The 18,322-nt window shown below is 55.5% G+C and overlaps 1 protein-coding gene across 1 annotated transcript; it reads left to right on the top strand.

Moving 5' to 3' along the window:
- The first annotated feature begins 8,825 nt into the window (after window positions 1-8,825).
- PTGIR (prostaglandin I2 receptor) lies at window positions 8,826-13,489 on the top strand. The gene is made up of 3 exons (XM_003817487.5): window positions 8,826-8,957; window positions 9,717-10,496; window positions 12,285-13,489. Exons 2-3 carry the CDS (start codon window positions 9,729-9,731, stop codon window positions 12,675-12,677), a joined length of 1,161 nt encoding a protein of 386 aa, XP_003817535.1. The 5' UTR covers window positions 8,826-8,957; window positions 9,717-9,728; the 3' UTR covers window positions 12,678-13,489.
- The last annotated feature ends 4,833 nt before the right edge of the window (window positions 13,490-18,322 follow it).

Below are 18,322 nucleotides of genomic sequence, written 5' to 3'. Positions count from 1 at the left end.
GTGGTGCCTGTGCTTTCAGGGAGACTGAGGCACGCACAGAGCTTGGGGCCACCGTAGGGGAAGCTGTGTCCGTTCTCATTCCTTCTGAGTGTGTGTGTTGGGGGTTGGGGTGGACGTGGAGGGAGTACGACTCCACCAAAGCTTCGGAGGAGATGAGTATTCGGTGCTCTCTCCTCCACGGTCGATCCTGAACTTAATGGTCCCGACAGCCCCAGAAGACAGCTAACTACTTGTATGATACCCAAGAGGAAACTGAGCCGAAGGAAGTCCTTTATTCAGAGTCACAAAGCTAGGCGGTAACAGAGCGCTGACGGGGGTACTCCAGTGCTCCCTGAACCCCTCCGCCATCCTCTCTCCTCTCCTCCCCACTGGCTTGGACATTCTTAGGGTCCCCAGCCCCCATCCCACACTTCTCACCCCCTTAACGACTCCTGTTTTCACACCTGGTTCCCCTCTACCGCAGGCCCGCTTCTGTCCTAAAGCCCTGCACTTTTTCCCTGCTCACTTGTTCATTCATTCATTCATTCTTCCAAACACTCCCTGAGTACCTACTCTCTGACCAGCGCTGGGCAATGCTAGGGACATGGCTGTGACCAAGACAGCCTTGGCTCTGCCCTGCCCTCTTGGGGCTCAGAGTCCAGTAGGAGAGAAAGACCTGTCCCCAGATGGTAAAAACCCAGAGTGCGCAGTGCTGGGTGGGGGAGCGCAGAGATAACTCCTGACTCAGCTTGGAGGTAAGGGCGGGCTTCCTGGAGGAGGTGACGTCTGAGCTGGAACATGGTGGTAATAAAATTTGGGGACCCAGAAGAGAGAAACATGGCTAGAGGGAGGGAGAGGAAAGAAAATAATGAGTACATTCCTTCATTCTTCTTTTATTTTGTCATTTTTCTGGAGACAAAGGGATGACTGTGACAGCTCTGGTTCCTGCCCTCTGTTTTCCAATTCACATACTGCTGGCCTGCAGGACATACGTAGCTTGCAGATCTATCTATCTATCTATCTATCTATCTATCTATCTATCTATCGAGAGAGAGAGAGAAAGAGAGAGAGAGAGAGACGGAATCTCGCTCTGTCACCCAGGATGGAGTGCAGCGGCAGGATCTTGGCTCACTGCAACCTCCGCCTCCCAGGTTCAAGGAATTCTCCTGCCTCAGCCCCCCAAGTAGCTGGGATTACAGGCATGCACCATCACGCCCAGCTAATTTTTGTATTTTTAGTAGAGGCGGGGTTTCACCATGTTGGCCAGGCTGGTCTTGAACTCCTGACCTCAAGTGATCCGCCTGCCTCGGCCTCCCAAGTGCTGGGATTACAAGCGTGACCCACCCGCCTGGCCGCAGTTATATTTTTATGGCTTTACATGATGTTTAAAGATGTTCTTGACTTGGCTGCCAATTGAAAAACACAGATATTTCACATCAAAGTCCATATTCCTCTGGAATTGCAAAGTCTTCTTTGAAATTGTAAGGTCTGGTGACGCATAGGCTGTGAGACGGGGCCTGGGCTTTCCAGCTCACCAAAGTCCCCACCATGCCCTATTGTCTTCTGGTCAAGGAAGCTGGGGACCAGTTGCCATTTAGCCTGAAGCCTGTGTCGGGGGCTTCTTATGGAGGAATGAGAAATAAAATGGCTGGGCGTGGTGGGTCACGCCTATAAATCCAGCACTTTGAGAAGCCGAGGTGGGCAAATTACTTGAGGTCAGGAGTTCAAGATTAGCCTGGCCAACATGGTGAAACCCCGCCTCTACTAAGAAGACAAAAATTAGCTGGGCATGGTGGCATGAACGTGTAATCCCAGCTACTCAGGAGGCTGAGGTAGGAGAATCGCTTGAACCTGGGAGGTGGAGGTTGCAGTGAGACAAGATCACGCCACTGCACTCCAGCCTGGGCAATAGAGCGAGACTCTATTTGAAAAGAAAAAAAAGAAAAGAAAAGAAAAGAAAAATGAAATGTTCTGTGTCTCCATTGAAAATGGGGAGAATGCAGGCCAGGGAAGCTGTGGGTTTGGCCAATTATTTTACCTGGTTGGCCCAAGGGCCTGAGGATCACTCCCTCTCCTCTCCCACATCTCTTCTTATCTTGTCTAATACTCAGGCTTCCCAGCTTGGGGCTGGTGGAGGCTGGACCCTGGATCTGGCTGGAGGTGGCTTGCTGGGCCTCCCCTCCACAGGGGGAATGTGCACAAGTCTGCTCCATTATTCACATTGGATTAGGGTCCCCCGGGCCCCTACTCTGAGTTTCCAGTAGGATCTAGGCAGGAGCGTCTGTAATTACATCTCCCTCCTGCTTCCCACCTCTGAGCTGGCTTGGCTCCGGCCTGGTTGCATCATGTCTGTGGGAGCCCCGGGGGAGACGGGGGACAGGGAGTGAGCCAGAGATGAGCTAGGGTGTGGAGGAGGAGCGGGGAGAGAAACTGGGCAGGAAGGAGCTAGAAGGATTCCAGAATTCATAGATCCTGCATCCTTACAGCTCAGAACCTGAAATGCAAAGGAATCTAGGATCCCAGGACCTCTGAGGGCTGGAATTCCAGCATCTTTCAATCCTATGGGGCCAAGATCATGGGGTCCTGCACCCTAGGATTACAGAGTTCGGCATCTCAGAAGAAGTGTAAGGAGTTTCTGAGCCTAGGCTCTTGGGAGCTAGATCCTTCGAGCCCTGGAATCTCAGAGCTGCGTAGTGCAAACCCTTCCTCCTTCACATTCCTGGTCCTGGGGGACAGAAACTATGGAGATGTAAGCAGCTGAATGGGACCTGGGTTGGGGGAAGGGAGGGCTGGTGGGAGTGGGACACAGAGGGGACCAGAAGGAGGTGTCTTTCTGGAGGAGGAGGATGGGGAACTGAGGCTACGGGAAAGGAGAAGTCAGAAGTCACAATCCAGGAGGGACAGGGCAGGTCCCTGCGTGCCCAGCCTCCATGAGAACAGATCCGAATAATCTTATTAAATTTACCGCCTTGTAGCAGCACCAGCTTCTGGTCACCAGCTGCTGCTTCCTGCCACCCCCAGGGGTGAAGTCAGCTCTGGGGCCAGGCCCATGCTGGGGTCAGAGACAGGCCAAGAGGTAGAGGTGCATGCAGGGTGAGGTGCTTGTTCCTCCAGACCCCAAGGGCTCTCAGCTGCCCTATTTCAGGCTATCTTCCCTCTGCACCCACATCGCACGCTGCACCCCAACCCAGGCGCTCAGAGCAGCGCTTGGCTTGGCCGAAGGAGTACAGCGGGGGAGGGAAAGCCTAGAGCCAGCAGGAGCTGCAATCTTGGCCATCGCTTCCTAGGGGAACAGTTCAACAGTCCCATCTTGCTCAATGCTCACGATAGCCCTCAAGGCGACTCTGTTTATCCCCATTTTACAGACAAGGAAAACAGGCATGGGGCCGGGCGCAGTAGCTCATGCCTGTAATCCCAGCACTTTGGAAGGCCAAGGCAGGCGGATCATTTGAGGTCAGGAGTTCAAGACAGCCTGGCCAACATGGTGAAACCCCGTCTCTACTAAAAATACAAAAATTAGCTGAGCATGGTGGCATGTACCTGTAATCCCAGCTACTCGGGAGGCTGAGGCACGAGAATTGCTTGAACCCAGGAGGCAGAGGTTGCAGTGAGCCGAGATCGCACCAGTGCACTCCAGCCTGAGGACAGAGCAAGACTCCATCTCAAAAAAAAAAAAAAAAAAAGAGAGAGAGAGAGAGAAACAGGCATGGAGAGGTAACCAGCTGGGGTTTGAGACTGGAATGGGAGTGGGAGGATCTGATGGACGACCGCTCAGGAGAGGCTCAGGGGGTGACCAAGAGGCCTTGAAGGCTAGGAAATGAGGGGATCCCCAGGTGAGGGGCACGGCCCATTCAGAGGCAGGGTAGGCAGGAGACTGGGTTATGCCCCCTGGAGCAAGGTGAGGTGCAGCCACCAGAAGGTAGGCCAGGGCCCATTTGCGGTGGAGGGCAGTGAGTGGATAGAGAAAGGAGGCCTCTGGCTCTGGATGCTGGAACCAGCCAAGGCGAGACAGGTCAGGGACACACATAGCAGTTTCTCAAAGCAGTGAGAGGGCACAGCAGGCAGACGGGAGGCCTGGCAGGCACGAGCAGCTGGTGGTGGGTGTGTGCAGAACATGAGATAAGGCCCACTTCCTCCCAGGGCCAGAGCCAGGAGGACGGAAACCAGGGAGTCCGGAGAGGGTCAGGCCCAGGGCAAGCCAGGATCTTAGGTCTGCGGCACTTCCAGATGCAGGCCTGGGCTGGGCGTGATGGGTCAAGCCTGTAATCCCAGCACTTTGTGAGGCCAAGTTGGGCGGATCACTTGAGGTCATGAGTTCGAGACCAGCCTGGCCAACATGGCGAAATCCCGCCTCTACTAAAAATACAAAAATTAGTCAGGCACGGTGGCGGGCACCTGAAGTCCCAGCTACTCAGGAGGCTGAGGCAGGAGCATCACTTGAGCTCGGGAGGTGGAGGTTGCGGTGAGCTGAGATCTCGCCACTGCACTCCAGCCTGGGCGACAGAGCGAGATTCCATTTCAGAACAACAACAACAACAAAAAAAACAGATGCAGGCACCCCTGCTCAGGATCCCCACACTGGGTGGACAAACCTGTTTGAGAACACTCTTCCTGGGCTGTGCCCTCTGAGCCCCTCTGTGTCCCCAGCTCTTAGCACACAGTAAACTGCTGGTTACGGTTTGTTGAATGAATAATATCAACAGCTATTTGAGGGCTTCCTGAGAGGCAGGCAGGGGGAACTGTCTCTTATCTTCACATAACACCCCAACAAGGTCAAGGCAGCCATTTGATGAAGAACATCAAAGCTTTGCTAGGGGAAGTCATTTTCTCAGGTCACATGGTGACTGACTGGTGAGTGGTGGAGACGAACTTCAAAACCCATCCTCAGCCAGGCGCGGTGGCTCACGCCTGTAATCTCAGCACTTTGGGAGGCCAAGGCAGGCAGATCACTTGAGGTCAGGAGTTCAAGACCAGCTTGGCCAACATGGCAAAATCCCAACTCTACTAAAAATACAAAAATTAGCTGAGCATGGTGGCTCGCACCTGTAGTCCCAGCAACTTGGGAGACTGAGGCAGGAGAAACGCTTGAACCTGGGAGGCAGAGGTTACAGTGAGCGGAGATGGCACCACTGCACTCCAGCCTGGGCAACAGAGTGAGACTCCATCTCAAACAAACAAACAAACAAAAAAACCAAAAACCATTCTCGGCCAGGTGCTGTGGTTCATGCCAGTAATCCCAGTGCGTTGGGAGGCCAAGGTGGGAGGATCACTTGAGCCCATGAATTTGAGACCAGCCTGGACAACATAGTGGGATCCTATCTCTACAAAACAATAAAAATATTAGCTGGGCATGGTGGTGAGCACTTGTGGTCCCAGCTATTTGAGAGGCTGAGGTGGGAAGATTGCTTAAGCCTGGGAGGTAGAGGTTGCAGTGAGCTGCAACTCCAGCCTGGGTGACAGAGTGAAACCCTGTCTCAAAAAAACTAGGTTGCGCATGGTGGCTCACACCTGTAATCCCAGAACTTTGGGAGGCTGAGGCCGGCGGATCACCTGAGATCAGGAGTTTGAGACCAGCCTGGCCAACATAGTGAAATCCCATCTGTACTAAAATACAAAAATTAGCTGGGCGTGGTGGCGGGTGCCTGTAATCCCAGCTACTCGGGAGGCTGAGGCAGGAGAATCACTTGAACCCGGGAGGTGGAGGTTGTGGTGAGCCGAGATGGCACCACTGCACTCCAGCCTGGGCAAAAGAGCAAGACTCCATCTCAAAAACAAAACAAAACTACAACATAGCTGTGTGCCCATGTGCACAGAGTCCCACGAGCTCACAATACACACATACACACAATACACACACAAACACAATCACAATGCTGAGAAAAATGCTCACTTAGGTCACGTGGGCCGCACTAACTCTACACAGAGTCACAATCCGGTTACACACCCACAGTCCCCAGCACACTAGCCTCAATCTCTCTCCCCTCCCGGGTGCTGTGTGTCCATCCCTAATCTCAGTGGTCTCTGAGCTGTCCTTCCTCCTTTTCCCTGCTGCTTCAGGGTCCCCCTCAGGGAGGCCTGGTCCTGTTCCTCGCCGTGGGTGGAGAGAGTGTGAGATGAAGGCTACGGACCCACGCCCCCAGGGCAGTTCCTTCCATAGCTCCGCCCACCCTGGAAGCTGCCCCTGGCACAACGCACCGTGGGTGATTTCTCACCCCAGGGCACCTGGCTGGGGAGTGGAACCCCCATGTGGACCCTGCTGTGGGCTTGGCCCGGCTAGCTGGGGCCATGGCCAAGCAGGAGGCTGGGTTTCAGGGCAAGGTGACTGAGGCATGTCTGGCACCAGTATGGACTCTGGGGAACTCAGTCCCCTCATTAGGAGGGAGTCACAGTCACTGCCACCCCTACCTGCTCCTGATGCAGGAACACAGAACCGATCCTGGGGTTGCGAGGGCTCATGACTCCTAGTGGCATCGGCGGGGAAACTGAGGCCTGAGGCCAGGCGTGGTGGCCTATAATCCCAGCACTTTGGGAAGCCGAGGTAGGCAGATCACTTGAGTCCAGGAGTTTGAGACCAGCCTGGATGACACAGTGAAACCCTGTCTTTAGAAAAATACAAAAATTAGCTAGCGTGGCAGTGGGTGCCTGTAGTCCCAGCTACTCAGGAGGCTGAGGTGGGAGGATCGCTTGAACCCCAGAGGTGGAGGTTGCAGTGAACCGAGATTGCAGCACTACACTCCAGCCTGGGTGACAGAGCAAGACCCTGTCTCAAAAACAAACGAACAGCCAGGCAAGGTGGTTCACGCCTGTAATCCCAGCACTATGGGAGGCCGAGGCGGGCGGATCACCTGAGGTCAGGAGTTCAAGACCAGCCTGGCCAACATGGTGAAACCCCACCTCTACTAAAAATATAAAAATTGGGCGCAGTGGCACATGCCTGTAATCCCAGCTACTCGGGAGGCTGAGGCACGAGAGTCGCTTGAACCCGGGAGGCGGAGGTTGCAGTGAGCTGAGATCATGCCAGTGTACTCCAGCCTGGGTGACAGAGCAAGATTCCATCTCAAAACAAAAACAAACAAGCAAAAAGAAAAACAACAGCAAAAAAGAAACTGAGGCCTGGAAGGGACAAGGGTTTGACTGTGGTCCCACTGGGCATGGGAGCAGAGGGGACTTCCTTGTAACAGGAAGCGAGAGAGGGAGTCTCCGGGAACCAGAGGCCCCCCCGATGCCGAAACAAGATGCACGCCTGCCAGGCATCATCCTTCATTAATATGATGTAACTTCCTGAGTTCCCTCTGGTCTGTCTGGGGACCACAAGGCATGAGGCGGGACAACGTGGCAGGACCTGGAGCCCACATGTACAGGCACCCCCAGAGCAGGGCTGGGGGTTCCTTAGGGAGCCACGGTGGGGCTGGAACTTGGGCGTCCATCTTGCTGGAAGCTGCGGGTGCCAGCTGGGCAAGGGTGATAGGGAGATGGGGGGGAGGGGCAAAGGGGTTGTGGTCACACACCAGGGTACAGAGGGCAAGACGGCAGCTGCCCACAGTCCAGTCCTTGGGTTGGACACAACCCTCCTGGCCTTGGACAAGAGACACCCGCACAGCCTCTCTCCTTGTTACAAAGACCAATCTGGGATGTGCTGCAGGCCGAGGCTGGCCACCAGGCCCCTGAGGCCCGTGTTACCCCACGCACAGAGGAGGAGGCTGAAGTCTACCAGCTCCCTCTCCTCACCTGGGACCATCTCGCAGCAAGAAAAAAGGTGGTCAGATGGAAACAGGAAGCCAAGTCGAATGGATTTGAGACCGTCCCCCTGAGAAACAGCGGGGCTCAGAGAGGGTCTCTGAGGTTTTATCTGGCCCTTTTGGGCTGGGAGGCTGCCTGGGAAGCCACCGACTCCGTGGGAAGGGAGACCCGTGAACGCTGTGCGGGCAGCGGGAACACGTGGGTCTGTCACACTGGCCCGAGGCTGCAGCGGTGGTGGCTTGGCTGTGTTTGGGGAGGGTGGGGGACACATGGCAGCAATGTTGGAGCTGTGGACAGCTTCCTGTGATCAAAATATGATTCCTGAAGGTCAAGGTCACCAGAGCTTGGCCTGGGGCCTAGGGGTGCTGTGCGAGAAGTCGGACGGTGGCCCAGTGCTACCTTTCCATCATGGGCCATGGAAGTCTCCCAAGCCTGTCCCTGACAACTGGACACCAAATACACCCCTTCATGCTTTCTTCTCGGGTCTCTGCAGGGTGAGCTGGGTGCCCAGGGACAGGCTCGAGGGACTGGCATGTCTCTCTCTGGCCAAGCCTCCTTCCTCAGCTTTCTGGAAGGAGTGAATTGTGTCCAGGGACCAGAACTCTCAGTGGTGTCTGGAAAACACTACATCAGAGAGGAATTTCCTGGTCATTTCTCAATCCCTGGGCAATGTCCTCAGCCCCGGGGCCTGGAGCCCCGAATAGATCCCAGAGGCCACCCTGAGACAGCCCAGGCCAAGACCACCCCACTGAAGCCTGGTCAACTGTACCCTTCAGGTCCCTCCTAGAGGCCCCCTACTACCCCGGGAGGCTCCAAGCCTAAGTGATGGTGACTCAGGAATTCCCCACCCAGGCCAGAGAGGGAGACACTGGGGGAGGGAGGAGACCTGTGTGTGGGGAGGTGGCAGGTGGCTCAGTGATGGGAACCAAGAGAGGATGTGGGGAGGAGAGTGGAGGCAGCGATGGGAGATGGATGTCCTGGATTGGGCGGGTGGACGGGGAGTGGGGAGTGTGCCAGGGGGCCCTCTGGAGAACAGTGAGGGAGGGCGGGGCAGAGAGAGGAAATGAAAAAGCTGGGGTGAGCAGGCAAGCTGAGGAGGGTGGGAAGGAGGGAGGGACGGAGGGAGGAGGGAAGGAGAAGCTGACACACAGACCGACACAGGCAGCGAGAGACACGCGGAGCAAAGCAAGTGAAGGCACAGACGCACGGGACAGGAGAGCCTGGGCAAGACTGGAGAGGTGCGGTGAGGGGCTGGGGATGCAGCAACACAGAGCAGGAGCAGGTAGAGGGTGTGGGGTTAGAGGGAGAAAGGTACCGGGAGGACAAGGACAAGGGAGGGGACAGAGACAGGGAGATATCAGCAAGAGACCGAGAGACAGGGAGGGAAAGAACTGGCAATGCCCGGATGTTCTCTGTCTCTTTAATGGCAGAAACAGAGCTAGAGAAGGAAAGAAATAGGAGGTGGTGGGGGGGTGGTGGGTGTCAGGCATGGTGGCTCACACCTGTAATCTCAGCACTTTGGGAAGCCAAGGTGGATGAATCACCTGAGGTCAGGAGTTCGAGACCAGCCTGACCAACATGGTGGAACCCCGTCTCTACTGAAAATACAAAAATTAGCTGGGTGTGGTAGTGGACGCCTGTAATCTCATCTACTCCAGAGGCTGGGGCAGGAGAATCGCTTGAACCCAGGAGGTGGAGGTTGCAGTGAGCCGAGATCATGCCATTGCTCTCCATCCTGGACAACAGAGTGAGACTCTGTCTCAAAAGAAACGAAAGAAAAGAAAGAGAGAAAGAGAAACAGGAAGGTAGGGAGAGACAGAGAGAGATACTGGAGAAGCCAGAGGGGAGAGGACTGCATACCCGCACACACAGGAGAACTGGGGGTTGGCTGGGAGGCCCCAGCTGCCAAAAGGACTGGCCAGCAGGGACATCTGAGTGGGCTGGGTGGTGGGGGTAGCCCTGGCTCCCTCTGACCCCCCACCTTGGGAACCCTCCAGCCCAGACCTGGGATGGCGGATTCGTGCAGGAACCTCACCTACGTGCGGGGCTCGGTGGGGCCGGCCACCAGCACCCTGATGTTCGTGGCCGGCGTGGTGGGCAACGGGCTGGCCCTGGGCATCCTGAGCGCACGGCGACCAGCGCGCCCCTCGGCCTTCGCGGTGCTGGTCACCGGACTGGCGGCCACCGACCTGCTGGGCACCAGCTTCCTGAGCCCGGCCGTGTTCGTGGCCTATGCGCGCAACAGCTCTCTGCTGGGCCTGGCCCGAGGCGGCCCCGCGCTGTGCGATGCCTTCGCCTTCGCCATGACCTTCTTCGGCCTGGCGTCCATGCTCATCCTCTTTGCCATGGCCGTGGAGCGCTGCCTGGCGCTGAGCCACCCCTACCTCTACGCGCAGCTGGACGGGCCCCGCTGCGCCCGCCTGGCGCTGCCAGCCATCTACGCCTTCTGCGTCCTCTTCTGCGCGCTGCCCCTGCTGGGCCTGGGCCAACACCAGCAGTACTGCCCCGGCAGCTGGTGCTTCCTCCGCATGCGCTGGGCCCAGCCGGGCGGCGCCGCCTTCTCGCTGGCCTACGCCGGCCTGGTGGCCCTGCTGGTGGCTGCCATCTTCCTCTGCAACGGCTCGGTCACCCTCAGCCTCTGCCGCATGTACCGCCAGCAGAAGCGCCACCAGGGCTCTCTGGGTCCACGGCCGCGCACTGGAGAGGACGAGGTGGACCACCTGATCCTGCTGGCCCTCATGACAGTGGTCATGGCCGTGTGCTCCCTGCCTCTCACGGTGAGTCCCCTCCGGAGCTGGGAGGAGTGGGGAGAGGAGGAGGGCAGCTCTGTGGGTTGTGCCCATGTCACAGATGGGGAGACTGAGGCTCAAAAGAGGTCAGACATCGTGGGCATGGTGGCTCACGCCTGTAATCCCAGCATGTAGAAAGGCCGAGGCAGGACCGGATGCGGTGTCTCTCACCTGTAATCCCAGCACTTTGGGAGGCCGAGGCGGGCGGATCATTTGAGGTCAGGAGTTCGAGACCAGTCTGGCCAACATGATGAAACCCTGTCTCTACTAAAAATACAACAAATAAATAAATAAAAAGTAGCCGGACGTAGTGGCACATGCCTGAAGTCCCAGCTACTTGGGAGGCTGAGGCAGGAGAATCGCTTGAACCCCGGAGGCGGAGGTTGCAGTGAGCTGAGATCGTGCCACTGCACTACAGCCTGGGTGACAGAGTGAGACCCCGTCTCAAAAATAAATAAATAAATAATAAGAAAAAAAAGAAAAAGAAAGGCGAGGCAGGAGGATCACTTGAGCCCAGAGGTTTGAGACCAGCCTGGGCAACATGGTGAAACCCCATCTCTATGAAACATTTAAAAATTAGCCTGGCATGATGGCCTGTGCCTGTGGTCTCAGCTACTTGTGAAGCTGAGGTGGGAGGATTGCTCCGGCCTGGGAGGTTGAGGCTGCAGTGAGCTGTGATTATACCACTGCATCCCAGCCTAGCTGACAGAGCAAGACCTTGTCTCAAAACAAAAACAAAGAAAACAAAAACAAATCAGACAGAGGCTTGGTCCTCAGTCAGACAGCTCCTGGCTTTCTGGAGGGGTCTTTCTGCATCTGACTTCTTCTGACACCTTGTCTCCCAGCTTAGGCATCCTGAGCCCCCCATGATGAAATGCATCCCCCATCCTTCCCCACCCCTGTAATGACAAGACCACCACGCATTGAGCACTTCTCTATGCCCGCCCCGTGCTTAGTGGCTTACAGGTACTTCCTAAGATAATTTTCAAAATGATCATAGCCACCCATTCCACAGTATTTGGCAGGAAACCAAGAGAACGTTCTCTCCCATCCCCGTTTTTACAGATGAGGGGCAGTGTCTTTCGCCCACAGTCACACAGAGCCAGGTCCTGGTCCTGGGTCCTTCCATTGTAGAGCCCGATCTCCCACCTACCTGGCTCCCCTCTGCCTCAGAGCAGGCCCCACCCTTGCCTCTGCACCTCGGTTTCCTGCGGGAACCCCGTCCTGCCCCTCCCCAGTGGGAGTGGCACAGACCCCGGTACCCACTCAGTGTCTGTGACACCTGGTCGTGCCACCTTTCTTCTGAGCCTCAGTTTCTGTTTCTGTAAAATGCAAGAGGCCAGGCTGGATTGGGGGGTCCTTAAATCTTTTTTGGGGGTTACTCTGACTCAGAGACTCAGATGCTGTGGACAGATACGCACAGACACCACCGCAGCTCTGCGGCAGTTTCAGGGGGCCCAGCCGGGTGGCGCCGCCTTCTTGCAGGGACGTTATACTCAAAAATCTGTGGAGCCCGAGGGTCCTCCCAGCTTCCAAGGGTGGGGAGACCCACATACCTGGCCCCCATCCCTCTCCCCTTAGGCATCTCTGGCAATTTCCTGGGGCTTTCTCTCCCTGTGTTCCCCAGATACATTTTTTACTTAGTCTTTATCTTATCTCCTTCCCCTCTGACATGTCACCCCTACCTCATCCCTGGTAAGCAAGTGGGAGGAGGGAGCCAGGGTGGGGAGGCTGAGGACTCCTGGGTGCTCCTTGACGCCCTCACCCTGCCCTCAGATCCGCTGCTTCACCCAGGCCGTCGCCCCTGACAGCAGCAGTGAGATGGGGGACCTCCTTGCCTTCCGCTTCTACGCCTTCAACCCCATCCTGGACCCCTGGGTCTTCATCCTTTTCCGCAAGGCTGTCTTCCAGCGACTCAAGCTCTGGGTCTGCTGCCTGTGCCTCGGGCCTGCCCACGGCGACTCGCAGACACCCCTTTCCCAGCTCGCCTCTGGGAGGAGGGACCCAAGGGCCCCCTCTGCTCCTGTGGGAAAGGAGGGGAGCTGGGTGCCTTTGTCGGCTTGGGGCGAGGGGCAGGTGGAGCCCTTGCCTCTCACACAGCAGTCCAGCGGCAGCGCCGTGGGAACGTCGTCCAAAGCAGAAGCCAGCGTCGCCTGCTCCCTCTGCTGACATTTCGAGCTGACCCTGTGATCTCTGCCCTGTCTTCGGGCGACAGGAGCCAGAAAATCAGGGACATGGCTGATGGCTGCGGATGCTGGAACCTTGGCCCCCAAACTCTGGGGCCGATCAGCTGCTGTTTCTCCTGCGGCAGGGCAGTCGCTGCTGGCTCTGGGAAGAGAGTGAGGGACAGAGGAAACGTTTATCCTGGAGTGCAGAAAGAATGGTTCTCTCAAAATAACCAGTGGCCTGGCCAACCTGCTCTGGCCCTGGATTCCCCATCCATCTCACTGTCTAAATATTTAGAAGGCGGAGAAGTTCCCAGCGGCTTCTGTACACTCAGGTCTGCTCTGGTCTGGGTGCTGGCTCCAATCTGCGTCCACTTAGGGGGCCCAACTGCCCACCCCAAGTCCCCAGGGGATGGCCCTCCCCCTCTACCAAGCCACTCCAAGAGCCAGCCCCTCTCTGCTCCACAAAAACCACAGTTATTGGAAAAGCTCCCTGCCTTCCCTTGCCGCTGGTCCCCCATCAGGCTTGGGAGCCCTGGCATCCCAAAGGGGCAACGGGAGGAAGGGGAGGCTGCTGCATTGTGGGTGATGACGTAGGACATGTGCTTGGTACAAAAAGGGCCTGAGACATTCCACCTAGCTTGACTGGCTGCAAGATGAGAACTGGGGGGGTGCAGGTGGTGGGGAGACAGATGGAGAAGCTGGCAGATGAAGGGTGGGGGCTGCGGATCCCAGGGACTGCCCCAGAACACAAACCTAAGTCCTGTGCCTGTCCCCAGGGTCCTGAATAAATAAAAGCCTCCTTGCAGAGCCTGACCTCATGTTATGTGTCCTTAGAGCCCTCACCAAGATTTCATTCATTCATTCATTCATTCATTCAACAGATACTTGGCTGGGCACCATAGCACATGCCTGTAATCCCAGCACTTTGGGAGGTTCAGGTGGGAGGATCACTTGAGCCCAGGAGTTTGAGACCAGCCCGGGCAATATATCGAGAACTTGTCTCTACAAAAAAATTTTAAAAATTAGCTGGGCGTGGTGGTGCACACCTGTAGTCCCACTCCTAGGAAGGCTGAGACAAGAGGATCACCTGAACGTGGGAGGTTGAGGCTGCAGTGAGCTGAGATCGTGCCACTGGGTGACAGAGTGACACTGTCTCAAAAACAAAACCCAAAAAAACCCTCAACCTTCCACTGAAATTCAGCAGTGCTGATTGCCTGGTGTTAAGGACACAGACAAGCCTCTGCTCCACCCTGGGCCCTGCCGGGGTGATTTCCGGCCTGCCATCCACATCAGCTTCTCATGACCACTCCCTGCCCTCAGAGAGGCCCAGGATGGAGGGTGCTCAGGAGTGAGCTGACGAGCATGGAAGGAAGTGAGTAGGCGTTTAGGGTGGGGGAGGGTGAGTGGGAACTCCCCCCACCCAGCCCCACTGCACTGCCAATCCCAGTTCCCCTTTCCTACTCTCCCACTCTGTTAAAACAAAAAATCCACACTTGGGGAGAGGCGTGGTACGTGAGGCCTGAGACTCCCATGAGGACAACAGCAGCCAACTCTTCGAGGGGTAGGCAGCGCTTCCTCCCACTCCATCCACAGGGCAACCTATTATAAATCCTTTCTTTCTTTCTTTCTTTCTTTTTTGAGACGGAATATCGCTCTGTCGCCCAGGCTGGAGTGCAATGGCACCATCTTGGCTCACTGCAAACTCCGCCTCCCGGGTTCAAGTGATTCCCCTGCCTCAGCCTCCCAAGTAGCTGGGATTACAGGCGTGCACCACCACCTCTGGCTAATTTTTTTGTATGTGTAGTAGAGACGGGGTTTCGTCACGTTGGCCAGGCTGGTCTCGAACTCCTGACCTCAAGTGATCCTCCCACCTCAGCCTCCCAAAATGCTTGGATTACAGGTGGGAACCTGTGAGCCCAGCAATAAGTCCTTTCTACAGAAGACGGAGTCCAGGTCCAGAGATGATAATCCACCTGTCCCGACTCACACAGCGAGTGGGCGTGGGCTTGGAGCAGGCCCGTCTATCCACTCCAGGACACCTTGGTTTCCTCTTGATCATAATCTAGCACTTAGCTTGCATGGTGGCTTTGGGGATTAAGCAATTCCCTCTGAAAAGCAAATTAGCTCAGGGCTTGGAATAAAGCCCATAAGAAATGTCACTATGATTGCCATTGCTGTCGCTGTTGCTACTGTTATTTGGACAGATACAATTTAAAAGGAAACCACCTCCCGGCTCTGGTTCGGGTGTTTTGACTTCCCCCACCCTGCCCAGGTAACCACGTTTCAAATCACAATAAAGCAGAACAAGGGGTGTCTGGGAGAGTTAAAAACAGGTCAAGGTCACCCATGAATGAGCTTGGGGTTCCCCTTTGGGGTGATGAAAATGTTCTGGAATTGGATAGTAGTGAGGGTTGCTCAACAGTGTGAATGCACTGAATGCCACTGAATTGTAACTTTGAATGGTTAAAATAGCAACTTTTATGTTATGTGTATCTTACTGCGATTAAAAAAAAAAATTAAAAAATAAAGTAAGTAGGCAGGGCCAGGTGATTCCCATCTGTAATCCCTGCATTTTGGGAGGCTGAGGCGGGAGGATCCCCTGAGCCCAGGAGTTCAAGACCAGCCTGGGCAACATATCAAGAACCCGTTTCTACAAATAATAATAAAAAAATTAGCTGGGTGCTGGCCTGTCGTGGTGGCTAACACCTGTAATCCCAACACTTTGGGAGGCCAAGGCAGGAGGATCACCTGAGGTCAGGAGTTTGAGACCAGCCTGGCCAACATGGTGAAACCCCATCTCTACTAAAAATACAAAAATTAGGCCGGGCGCAGTGGCTCACGCCTGTAATCCCAGCACTTTGGGAGGCCGAGGCGGGCGGATCACCAGGTCAGGAGATCGAGACCATCCTGGTTAACACAGTGAAACCCTATCTCTACTAAAAATACAAAAAATTAGCCGGGCGTGGTGGCGGGCGCCTGTAGTCCCAGCTACTTGGGAGGCTGAGGCAGGAGAATGGTGTGAACCCGGGAGGCAGAGCTTGCAGTGAGCCGAGATCGCGCCACAGCACTTCAGCCTGGGCGACAGAGCCAGACTCCGTCTCAAAAAAAAAAAAACAAAAACAAAAACAAAAATTAGCCAGGTGTGGTAGCGCACACATGTAGTCCCAGCTACTCGGGAGGCTGAGGCAGGAGAATGGTGTGAACCCGGGAGGCAGAGCTTGCAGTGAGCTGAGATCGCGCCACAGCACTCCAGCCTGGGCGACAGAGCCAGACTCCGTCTCAAAAAAAAAACAAAACAAAAACAAAAACAAAAATTAGCCAGGTGTGGTAGCGCACACATGTAGTCCCAGCTACTCGGGAGGCTGAGGCACGAGAATTGCTTGAACCTGGGAGGCAGAGGTTGCAGTGAGCCGAGATGTTTACTCCAGTCTGGGTGACAGAGCCAGACTCTGCCTCAAAGAAAAAAAAAAAAAAGCCACTTGTTAAAAGCAAAAACACAACAGGTTGACAAACATCAGATTGGGACCTGACTTTGTCACCAAGCCTGGCCAAACCTTGGCCAACCCTCTTACCCCCAACAGAGGATGGTGAGGAAGGGATGGGGGGTTCTGGAGAAGGGCATTGAAGGGTGCTCACCTCCTCTCTCTGTGTCACCCCCGAAGGTGGGTCAGTTCTGCCCATCTGGCCTCTGAGGGCTCACTGTGTACCAGGCAGAGCTGAGCGTTGGACCACAGCATCCTTGCCTGCGGTGGGCGCTGCTCTCATTCCCATTTTTCAGATGAGGATTAAGGGGAAGTGAGGATGCAACGTAGAAGCTGGGGTTCTGTGGGCTCTTACTCCCCCAGGGCCTGACATCTCACTGTTTACTGCAGACCCTCTCCCCTCACCCCACCTCTGACCTGGGTGTCTACACTGTCTAACAGGCCAGAGGTTTTCAGACAATGCCCCCCATCCACCCTTTGCCCCTCGGGGGTGATTTGGAAACTCCTCCTAGATGGGATCCTGGCCCCTGACTGTCCAAGTTCATCCTCTCTGCCAGCTGCCCGGGTCCTGTCCAGAGAGCTCTATCTGGCAGTCCCTGCCAGCCTTGGAAAGCTCCCAGGGCTCAGGCGCCACCTGGAGGCTCCTGGCCAGCTCCCGCGCTCCCACTCCCCTGCAGGCCTTGGCTGAGGCCGCAACAGATGGCTGCGGTTTCCCCAAAGAGGCCGTGACATTTTGGGCCCCCGCATCTTTGCTTATTGAGCTCACTCTTCCTGGAACTGTTTTTTCCCTTTTCCATCCGTCAAAAACACCCTTGCCCTTCAAATTCTTTCTTACATTTTTCCTCCTTGAAGATGCAACCACTCCTCCCTCAGCGGGCCCCCAGAACTTTTTCGGCTGCACGATGGCACTGGCCACAGCCTGCCATGGCAAGGACGTGTGTCTGCTCACCCGCTCCGCAGGGTCTTGTTGAGGGACTACTGTATGTCAGAGCTTGTCCCTGTGATGCTGGTGACATGGCAGTGATAGAGATAGACCTGGCCCTGCCCTCCCGTAGCTCAGTTCGGTGGGGGAGACAGCCCTGTCCTCAGAATGGTCATGAAGCAGGGTGGAAGGGTGTCTAGGCAGGAGGGCTTCTGAGAGGAGGGGATGGCTGAGCGGGGACCTGAGGTTTAGAAGAAAGTGAACCAAGTTAAGAGAAGGGTTTCTGGCCAGGTGCGGTGGCTCATGCCTGTAATCCCAGCACTTTGGGAGGCTGATGCAGGCAGATCACAAGGTCAGGAGTTTGAGACCAACCTGGCCAATATGGTGAAATCCCATCTCTACTAAAAATACAAAAATTAGCTGGGTGTGGTGGCGGGCACCTGCATTCCCAGATGCTTGGGAGGCTGAGGCAGGAGAATCACTTGAACCTGGGAGGCAGAGGTTGCAGTGAGCCGAGATCACGCCACTGCACTCCAGCCTGGGCGACAGAGTGAGACTTCGTCTTAAAAAAAAAAAAAGCATTTCTGTCGTGCTTACACCTCCAACTTGGGGCATCTGATGCCTCCCTTCTAAGCCTCCTGTATATTCATTAACTCAACATACATTACCTTGAGTTGCTCTGGTCTGGACCCGAGGCTGCCTCGTGCCCACTGGGAATATAGTGGTGACTGACATAGCCTTGGCCCTACCTCGTTCACGATCCACGTGGGTGATTGAATAATCACATAAAAATGTGTTACAAAGGTCGGGCGCAGTGGCTCACACCTGTAATCCCAGCATTTTGGGAGGCCGAGGCAGGTGGATCGCTTGAGCCCAGGAGTTCAAGAGCAGCCTGGGTGATATGGTGAAACCTCTTCGCTACAGAAAATACAAAAATTAGCTGGGCGTGGTGGTCTGTGCCTATATTCCCAGCGACTTGGGAGGTGGAGTTGGGAGGATTGCTTGGGTCCGGGAGGTTGATGCTGCAGTGAGCCGAGATCACACCACTGCACTCCAGCCTGGGCGACAGAGCGAGACTCTGTCTAAAAAAAAATGTTTTGGCTGGGCGTGGGGGCTCACTCCTGTAATCCCAGCACTTTGGGAGGCTAAGGCGGGTGGATCACGAGGTCAGGAGATCGAGACCATCCTGGCTAACACAGTGAAACCCCGTCTCTACTAAAAATACAAAAAAATTAGCCGGGC

Source organism: Pan paniscus, chromosome 20 (genome assembly GCF_029289425.2).
Source record: "Pan paniscus chromosome 20, NHGRI_mPanPan1-v2.0_pri, whole genome shotgun sequence".
Classification (NCBI taxonomy): domain Eukaryota; kingdom Metazoa; phylum Chordata; class Mammalia; order Primates; family Hominidae; genus Pan; species Pan paniscus.
Note: the sequence above shows the minus strand (reverse complement) of the source record. Positions and strands in the feature narration are given on the sequence as shown.

Coding starts and splice junctions, on each gene's coding strand:
- PTGIR (XM_003817487.5), top strand. CDS start 9,729: ATGGCGGATTCGTGCAGGAACCTCACCTACGTGCGGGGCTCGGTGGGG. Junction 10,497..12,284: donor TGTGCTCCCTGCCTCTCACG/GTGAGTCCCCTC, acceptor CCCTGCCCTCAG/ATCCGCTGCTTCACCCAGGC.